The 9927-nt window shown below is 36.5% G+C and overlaps 1 protein-coding gene and 1 pseudogene across 2 annotated transcripts; one reads left to right on the forward strand and one right to left on the reverse strand.

Moving 5' to 3' along the window:
- Nucleotides 1-1467: 1467 nt before the first annotated feature.
- Nucleotides 1468-4829, reverse strand: RFeSP (Rieske iron-sulfur protein). 2 transcript variants are annotated; one of them, XM_043413957.1, is made up of 4 exons: nucleotides 4475-4829; nucleotides 3236-3403; nucleotides 2428-2605; nucleotides 1468-2140 (listed from the first exon to the last, which is right to left on the reverse strand). In XM_043413957.1, the coding sequence occupies exons 1-4, from the start codon at nucleotides 4677-4679 to the stop codon at nucleotides 1855-1857; spliced, it is 837 nt and encodes a 278-aa protein (XP_043269892.1). In that variant the 5' UTR covers nucleotides 4680-4829; the 3' UTR covers nucleotides 1468-1854. The 2 variants fall into 2 exon arrangements, with proteins under 2 accessions (XP_043269892.1, XP_043269894.1); XM_043413959.1 differs by having other exon boundaries at nucleotides 3236-3388; nucleotides 4475-4828.
- Nucleotides 4830-5137: 308 nt separating this feature from the next.
- On the forward strand, nucleotides 5138-8956 carry LOC122408480 (ATP-dependent helicase brm-like; annotated as a pseudogene).
- The last annotated feature ends 971 nt before the right edge of the window (nucleotides 8957-9927 follow it).

Consider the following 9927-nt stretch of genomic DNA (forward strand, 5'->3'; position numbering starts at 1 on the left):
CATGGGCTGACAATTCGATCATATCTAAGTTTATAGTCGTTCGCAACGGTGTACTATATGAAATTCTGTTCAAACTAAAGTTTTTGAAAAAAGAGTTACAAACGAATAATAAATTATTCATTATTTCATTCGAAAAATAATGAAGGTTTGGAAGGAATATTTCTTACCGCTTACCGTGTAGGTTCGAAATTTGGAAGCAAAAAAAAAATCGATGGACCTGTGATATCAATCTTTCCTATCAAATATCAACAACACCCAATTTCATATGAGGAATATAAAAATTTTCGTTATTCTCATTGATCCTTTTCATAAAATAGTATTATTCGAATTTTGAATGTATTGAAAAACTTTCAGAACGAATCAGACATCACTTCACTTCAATCAATTACAATTACTCCAACCAATTCAAACTTTTTTTTCGTATTTTTTTCAAAAATTTGCGTCGATCCGCTCCTTAAGGAATAGCATTTCTTCCAATTTTAATGCTTTTTTTTATCTCAATAACCAACATTCTAATAATAAAAGGACTAACCGAATCAAATTCTTTATTGCTCCACCACCGAGGTTAAGAGAAAGCTAATGAATAATCGTTAGTGCTCTTTTATTTTTCCGCAATTCTTGAAAAAAATATTTAATTTCGACGCTACACATTTTTCATGAATGTCCAAACATTTAAAACAAAAATTGATCACCTGAATTTTCCATTTTCCATATGTCAATGTTTCTTGTAATCCGCGATTATGAAAAGAAAAAAAAACGAAGCAAAACGACACAGTCCGAAACCATTGATTTAATGATTTCCTTGGATTTTAAATTGAAAATTTATCTTTTCCAACACAAATAGAAAAAATGAGAATCAATTTTTAATCATTTTTCCGTAATTTTATCTGATACAATCCAGGGAAATGAACATCAAAATGACAAATTTAATTTGGTTCGAATTGATCGGAATATAATGTAGTTTTCTTTATCATTAATGGTTAATGTAGAAAAAAAATCGCCACATAAAAAAGCTCAGCAATCATTTAGTTAATGTTTGGCCTGTGAATTCGGTGATGTAGGAAAGAGACAACATGCAAAATCTTGATGTTCATGAATTTCTTGTTCGGATAAAAATATAAATATATAATATAATATATGATTATGAATAATTTTTCATGTTTTACATTGAAAAGTACAATAAAATATTGAGCGCGTCTGTGATAGAAAGAAAAAATGAGCTATCAAGCACTAAAAACGTGAAAAACAAAATTCGAGCAGAATAACAATTTCATGAGGCACTTTAACCGATGCACGCAGGTATAAAGCATGGGTGGAATTAAAAAGTACGTTTGATATACTCGCTTTATTTACATCAATTCAGTGAATAAAACTATGAAACATTGCAATACGGTGGTGAATTGAAAAAATATATAATGAAAACTGGGATTCATCGGGAGAGGTTGAAACTTTAAATATTCATCAGTATCCTCGCATAATTTCAATTTATTCTAATGACTATACATCTTGAAACAATTATACGGGAGAATTTCCGATCGACCATTTCGTATTTTTTCAAGATCCCGGCTGGCAAATGACGCGGATTGAACGGCATACCACCCGACAGGTGTATCGACATCTCAAAACGGGAGAAACTAAATTCAGGACTTCTCATACGACATGGAAATATCTAAAATTTGTTATTGGTCGACTCAGTGACACATTTCGTCAACGCGATTGAGAAAATGGATGCTCGTACAAGAACTTATTTGAGATTGACGATGTTACTGTTTTTCAAATTCTTTTTCATTTGATTCCGCCATCTTTTCTACTATAACGTTCGTTCTCGATCGTTTAGTGTCGTGAACGATCAATTTAACCGACGATGACGGTATTTTCAACAAATTCGTACTCCGGTACTTCGAGGTTGAGCGGCGCCGGTCCTTTCCTTATTCTTCCGCTCGCATCATAATGCGAACCGTGACACGGACAATAATATCCACCAAAGTCACCAGCGTTTGCGATCGGTACACAACCAAGATGAGTGCAAACACCAACTACGACTAACCATTCGGAACGTTTGACGCGCTCTGAATCGGCCTGAGGATCGCGAAGTTCAGCCACGTTGACCGCCTCCTCTCGAGCAACTTCCTTTGAATCTCTGTCAATCCCAAGTACAACCAAATTTCATTAAAAAATTTTTACACACGAGTAATCCTTTCGTAAGCAGAAAGATCTTTCATTTTTTTTATTTTTTTTTTAATAAAAGATGCAACTTTGAAGAACGCAACAATTTCAGAATAAACTCAACTTATTCATATAGGTAAAGAAATTGATAAACTACAATCTTTATAGACCAATTCATATTATGTTGGCTTGCTCCAAAACGAAAGAAACATTCCTTCGATGAATCAAAAAAATTCTTTCAAGTTGAAAACTTTTCTTTACCGGTGCCGAATGAACAGAGGTTTGCCACGCCACTTGAAGACCATGCTCTGGCCCTCAGGAATTTTATTCAAGTCAACCTCTATCTTAGAAACAGCCAGTACATCCTTTGAAGCTGCCAGCATTCCCACCATACTGAGAATCTGTGCTTTTGCGATATAAGCTGCGCATACTCCTGTACCTGTATAATGAATATAAAATATTCATATTTAGGTCAAGTCATAGTTTGTATAACAAAAGGTTATTTGAGTCTCATTTCCTTTAAAATTTACCAGTGCCTGTCCATTTCTGAAAATACTTGACATTGATGTCTAAAAAAATTCATTTTAGGTTGCACAATTTATAAAATCTATTTGTATCTTCACATATCATTACAACATAAATTTTATTGTTACAGATTTATGTAAAAACTACTTTAAAGTTGCAAAATAACTTTTTCCAAATTAGTGTCATTCTTCTTCAATTAAGTTGTTATAGTGTGAACATTATTGCACCAATACATTTGGGAGTATCTAACTGTTGAATCGATAAATCTTTTCAAAAATATATACAATTATCATCTTTTTCCAAATTATTCCAATGATTTTTAGTCTGATTATCTGAGATACGTAGATAAAGATATATATACAGTGTTAACATGCCGATAAATACTCTGGAGTGAGACAAAATTTTTAAGAACCTTTTATTTGTTCAAGAAAATGGAAATACAGAATTCTTCTTGAAAAATTATCGTTGGACCAATAATTTCTCAGGGTAAAAAGTAAAAATGACCCAAGAGCAGGGTTACCAGAAGAAGAATCTTGAATCTTACCAGCTGCTACAAGATATGTAAAAGTTTGCTTCTCTGCAACTTTCTCACGAGACTTTATGGTCGGATCTTGGTTAATATCTTTGCGGTAATAGGAGAAATCAGGCACTCGAACATCTGTATGTGCCAATCGGGTCTGAAGAACCTGTGTGCTCGCTGGAATATAAACATCTATCAAAGTTGCTATAGTTCACAATAATCTCAAAAATATAACTACAATTACATATTGAGAAAACAATATCTTGCATTGTGTATTTGTCAATTCTTTAGAACAAGAATAATTGAGAAAATTTGAGATGCTTCTGAGCTATCTGATGACGCTGAAGTTTGCAACGTTGGAGTCTAACGAAATGAACGAAAAAAAAATTTATAATTAATCATTTTTTTATTTCACAAATCATTGATGTGGGTTGAAAAATAACGAATTGCAGATTCGGCAGAAAACAAAATTGAAGATTTACTGGAATTATTCGAGTTTTTTTAGATCATTTCGTTGGACTCCAACTTTGCAAACTTCAGCGTCATTCCAATTTTGTTTTCTGTCGAATTTGGAATTCGTTATTTTTCAACCCACATCAATGATTCGTGAAATAAAAAAATGATTAATTATAAATCTTTTTTTCATTCATTTCGTTGGACTCCAACGTTGCAAACTTCAGCATCATGCTATCTGCTGAAGCTCCTTAGACAGTTCAATTCTTTCTCAAATACACTTCTGACCATTCTTTGGGAAAACTACATTTCTACAAAGTTTATCAGCAGCACCACATGTCATTGGGTGGAATGTATTACACAATATACGCGGTCTGTACACAATTTTTTGAAGTTTGGAATCTGAGGTATTGGTTGTTGCACAAGAGAAATGTATTTTTTTCTCAATCATGCATATCCTTACAATTTGTGGAACAAAAAATTTACGCACGCATTTTTGCTATGCGTGTGTAATGCATGCTCGAGATTTTAGCCATTCGGGTGTAATGTAGATATGTATAATCAGATGCGATGAGATTACTATTGCACATTAAGGTGTAATTTGAAAATGATGGTAAATATATACGATACATAAAGTCAAAATCGACAGATTGGGCTGAGAATAACGCAGTATCGTAGTGCACTATATTTCTTAAAATCCGTTACATAACTTGCAGCGAGTGAATTGACGGGTAATGTTCGATGAAAAAAAATAAAATAATAAGTAAAATAGTTGATTGAGGGATTGTCGATTTGACAGATTGAACGAACCTATGGGTCCAGAGCAAATACGAATTGTTCCTCTAGGTAGATTCTGGTTGAGAGTCCAGGAAAGAACATGGGTGACTGTAGGTGGCACAACGATTTTTTCTTTAGTTGCTTTAGTTGCTCCAACTGGTCGGACTCCATTTGTAACCACTGACACCGTAGCTCGTGCAAACGGCGTTATATTCGCCGACTTCGCAATTACGTTCATTTTTTTTATCGATACGATATTACAATACGGGATCTAAAATAAAAATAATAAACCTTGGAAACGGGCCACCACAAAATTACGTCGTGTACCGAGTACACTTCTACACTCGGATGATCAGCAGCAACCCCGTCGGCCGACGGAGGAGTGAAGGACACAGAGGAAAAGAAAGAATCAGATGGTTAGTTACGGTCTGACACCGCAGCAGCGCCACGACATCACAAGAATTCTTATTAACAAAAACTAATGACTGCTTTATCAACTGATGGTTAAAAAGAAGGCAGGCTGGGAGAAACGGGAGAAACACTACCCAAACGACCAAACCCAGCCGTACCTACAACTTTGATTTTTTAATTTTTTAATTGTTAATAATCATAAACATAAATGTACTTGTCTCAGAGTCGATGCCGCCGCGACTCTAGATATGGTAGTTGGAGAAACTACTTAGAGATATTATAGGAATGCTCACTGGTGTGTTCCGAGAGCGAGAGGAGACAGTCTGTCAAAAAATTAGCTGGAGGAAGGAAGGAAGTTGGAAGGTTGGAAGCGTTGGAAGGAAGTGTTGCACGCCAAAAAAATATTTTCTGTTCAGACTGTACAAAACAATATGTGCGTGCATGTCATGTGCACGGGATCGAAAAGGAGACGTTGACCGTGTTCCGATATTGACTGTGATGAGTACTGCGAGTACGTGCATTGGTATAGAACTTACAGTACTCACAGTCAATATCGGAACACGGCCGTTGTCATCACAGCTTCTCTCTCGGAATGGTCCAGCCCGTTGGCCCGTTCTGAAGTCACTGACTCTACCAATCTGGAACGCGAACACCCATAAAATCCTTAGGGGCCCAACCGTTCCGAGAGAGAAGTGCATTTGTGCCAACATCTCCTTTTCTATTTGATTTGTGCGCACGCGGCATTTCTTCGTACAGTCTGAACAGAAAATCGTTTGCGTACCAGCATATTCATATATTCATACTGCTCACTGCAATTCTCGCTTATTCAAACGCCAGCGGAAGCCGAGCGCTGCGGAATCAATCATCAAGTCATTTGCGAATGACCTCGCGGCTACCCTGGTAATCCACCTAAATCTACGAATCTCTTGCACGCCTTTGGGATGTCTTAGCAACACCGATTGCCATATCAACAAGACCTGCATCAATCAGCGCTGTGAAAATCTGTGCGAAGTCAACGCGTGCATTGGACAACTTGAATACTCAACTTCTCGCCGAGTGCTCCTAATTCACCCGGACGAATACCAGGTGAGAACAAGGATATTCAATTGCATTTTAATAACATTCAAATTGAAGAAGCAACAAAAACTCAAAGCAGAATGTAACTGTAGGCAAAAACGTTAGACAAGTTGATTCAATAGTTTGTAGGCATTTATGGTGAACAGGAGGGTAAACATGTATACAAGCTGCAGTAGGAATATTTTTTTTACAAACTTTCGCATAATGTTAATTGATGTTTTATGTCTCGCAGGAGTTTGTTACCGTGGTGCTCCGGTATGACAGAGATTTCAAATAATTTCATTGCAACAATGTTGATAAATTGGTTTATTTCAATAAAGCGATGCGCCATGGTCATGCAAATGCAAAGAGGAAACAAGAGCCTATGCATAGTTTTATGGCCAAGAACGAAGATTATAGAAAGCATATTGATCAAAAAAAAGGCAAACAAAAGGCTTTCCTACTTTCACAAACTGACAAGTACATCAGCAATCTCACAGAAATGGTTAAACAGCACAAAATGAAGCAGAAAAGTAAACAAGTTGGGGAACAGAAGCGTAAAAAGGTAATAGTTAGCTATTTTTTTTCTTTATTCAAAGATCTAGATTTGACAAAATTAATTGTTCACTATGTCAGAAGAAAAAGAGACTACAGAACGGCGAAGAAGGTGCAAACTGTGATGTCTGTATGAGTGACATCGAGATTGCAAAGGGTAAAACATTGGCCGATGAAGATACTCTGCTTATGATGAGTCAACTTTCGTCTTTCCTGTAAACACATCCTGGTGCTGGGAACCTGCAGAATCATTTATGGATGTCTGTTTATGTATTACTATTCTTCAAATATTTTTCTTTAATAACTGAAAAAGATTAACTTGCTGCTGATATATGGCGGAAGGCAAAATGAAGAAAACCCTACAAAAAGCGAAAATCGAGGACAATGAGCACAAAACAAAGGAACAAACGTATTAAAGTATTGCTTACATTATTCATGTGAGAGGTACGAAACAAGTATCTATTATGGTCAATGGAAAACTCAAAGAATATCAAATTGAGGTAAGTTTTTTCAAAGCCTTAAATCTTGGGGAAACAAAGTTTTATTGGCATATATCATATGATTCCGTAATTAATCTCATTTGTTTTACGGTCGCGACTGGTTGGTGTCCTCATTCAACAACAATTTGAGCGATATTCTTGCGGGTGAGATAGGTCTTGGCAAAACAATGCAAAAGATTGCCCTCCTTATCGGATGGAGCCGAATAAAGTTAATGGACCATTTTTGATCATCGTACTACTTTCGTAAGAAACCAAAAATCTTCTCATTTCGTGTAAAAAGTTTCAAGCCACATTAAATGATGATACCATTGTATACATGTGGGTAATATCCGTTACATTCGTTTGAACTCGTTGATTTAACTTACAGAACTGTGTCGAATTGAATACTCGAGTTTGAAAAATGGGCACCGAGTTTCGTAGTTTCGTACTAGGGAAGTGCTAATTGAAAAGTTGTCGATAAGATTGATAATGCATTTTCGCACAATTTGAATACGAACGACAACAATCAATGTGTATCGTGACGGAGCAATGAAGTTGTAATATAAGCTTGAAAAGTTATATCTAATGAAAAGTTGAAACTAATCGATATCATCAATAATCGGTAAGCACACCTCTATAGTTTCCGTACAAGGATTCGCCGATAGTGAAAAGGGCGATTTAGGCACAGATGCATACAACAAAGTTCAACGTTCTTTTAACAACGCACGAATATATCGTTAAGGACAAAGGCGTTTTGGCAAAACTTCAATGGAAATACATGATGATCGAAGCGGATCACAGAATGAAGAACCATCAGTGCAAGCTCGTGCAACTATTGAAAACTCATCTCGCGCCTCATCGCTTTCTGACTGGTACACTAATTTGTTGTGACCGCTGCAAAAAAAAAATTGCCTGAGCTTTGGGCCCCTCTGAAATGTTTGCTACCATCGTCGCGTAGCACTTTCGAGCATCGGTTCAATGCTCCATTTACTACGACTGGCGAAGAAGTCGAGCTCAATGAAGAAGAAATCATTCTTATTATTTTCCGTTTACATAAATTCCTTAGGCCTTTTTTGTTGCGTCGTTAAAAAAAAAAAATTAAGCAGCAACTACTTGACAATGTCGAGTACACTATCAAGTGCGACATGTGTGGACTTCTAAAAGTTTTGCGGGAGCACATGCAGAGCCCGGGTATTTTGTTAACCGACTGTTCAGAGAAAGAAAAAGGCAAGGGTGGTGCGAAAGCTCTGATGAACACGACAATACAATTGAGAAAACTTAGTAATCATCTCTCAATATTTTAAGTTATTGAAGAAAAGTATTGCAAATATGTTGGGACCAGGGGCACATCTGACATATCAGACCCCGATCTTTATCGGGTTTCCAGTAAACTCAAGCTTCTCGATCGTATGCTGTCCAAGCTTAAAGCAATCGACCATCGAATACTGTTGTTCCGTTAAATGATACAATTAATGACCAGTATAGAAAATTATCTCAGCTGAAGAGTATTCATGTACCTTTATCTTGATGGTACCACGGAAACCGAGGACAGAGGTGATCTTCCTTCTTGCTCTGTCTATAACAACCGGTGGTCTCGGTTTTAATCTTCAAGCTGTCGATACCGTTATTATTTTCAATTCCGATTGAAATCTTCATCATAATTTGCAGACGCAGGATCCAGCTCACAGAATAGGACAGAAATTCGAGGTCCGAATGTTTCAGTTAATGATCGTAAACTCCATGGAAGAAAGAATTCTGGTAGCAGCGAGATACAAACTTAACAGGGATGAGAAGATCATTCAATACATTCCGAAATTCATTCCAAAACATTCAAAATTGATTGGTCAGTCGGTCATCTGAGCACATGATTTTTTAGAATTTTAGTCAGAGCAAAATCGAGCTTCTGCTATTTATTGAGTGTTATAAGACAATGTTTTAATAATGATAAGAGCAATAATAATATTGAGAGAAATTGATTTTAGTTTGTTACATAATTAAAACGAAGCAGATCGGACTTTGTTGTAGAATTTTCATTTCCAAACGAAAATAACCGGCGCACGTGCGATCGAGGTTGTTGCAAACCCATTTGTGATAATAATAGTTAAGATAGCACATGGTCGGGAATCCGCGATCACCCGTACCTCCAACTCACTACGAGGATACCAAACGGTGTGAAAAAATTATCATTTTATCGTTTTCAATTATCATCGATCGCAGCTACTGTTGTGATACACTGCGTCGTTTGTGTATTCGGCTGCTCACATATCTTCAAGGAGTGTGCATATTAGGGTGGCGCAAAAAAATCGACTATCTTTTTTTTCAGGGTCTCGTATGAAAATATGTTAAGAGTATGGATCAGTCGACTAACCTCACTTGGAATTTTTGAAATTGAAATTCTCTGACACGGTTTGACCGATTAAAAAAAGGCTCTGTCAGCCTACGCAGAACGATGGCAAAAATCGACTGACAGAGCCTTTTTTTAATCGGTCAAACTGTGTTTAGCGATTAAACGCAAACACGTTTAGCGTAAAGCTGCTCGAAATTCATAAAGAACAATTTTAGCCAGTTTTTTCCATGGAAGCAAAATTTTGGAGACGTACGAGTTAAATAGACGCCCGGTTTCGGTTTCAGCGCATCTAAATACAAAAGGAGCGTACTCGATCTAGATCAATAAAACTCTTCTTCTACCCATGCTAGCGATTTTGACCCATTTTTAGAGATTTTTGCAGTTACTCAAAATTGTGCGGGTATATCAGCCGATCTGACTCCAGATTCAGATTCAGCACATCAAATTACATAAAAAACACCCCCGATTAAGGTCGAAGACAACTTTTATCATGCTTTAAACAGCAATTTTCCGTCATTTTTGCGGTTTTTTGAAATTTACTAAAAATTTTGGAGATGTATCAGTCAATCTAACCTTCGATTCAGATTCAGCGTATCGAATTACATGAAAAACAGCCTCGCGTAAGGTCGAAGACAACT

Source organism: Venturia canescens, chromosome 3, assembly GCF_019457755.1.
Source record: "Venturia canescens isolate UGA chromosome 3, ASM1945775v1, whole genome shotgun sequence".
Lineage (NCBI taxonomy): Eukaryota > Metazoa > Arthropoda > Insecta > Hymenoptera > Ichneumonidae > Venturia > Venturia canescens.

Coding starts and splice junctions, on each gene's coding strand:
- RFeSP (XM_043413957.1), bottom strand. CDS start 4,679: ATGAACGTAATTGCGAAGTCGGCGAATATAACGCCGTTTGCACGAGCT. Junction 3,404..4,474: donor TATTTGCTCTGGACCCATAG/GTTCGTTCAATC, acceptor CAACTTTGATAG/ATGTTTATATTCCAGCGAGC. Junction 2,141..2,427: donor CCTCTGTTCATTCGGCACCG/GTAAAGAAAAGT, acceptor TGGGATTGACAG/AGATTCAAAGGAAGTTGCTC.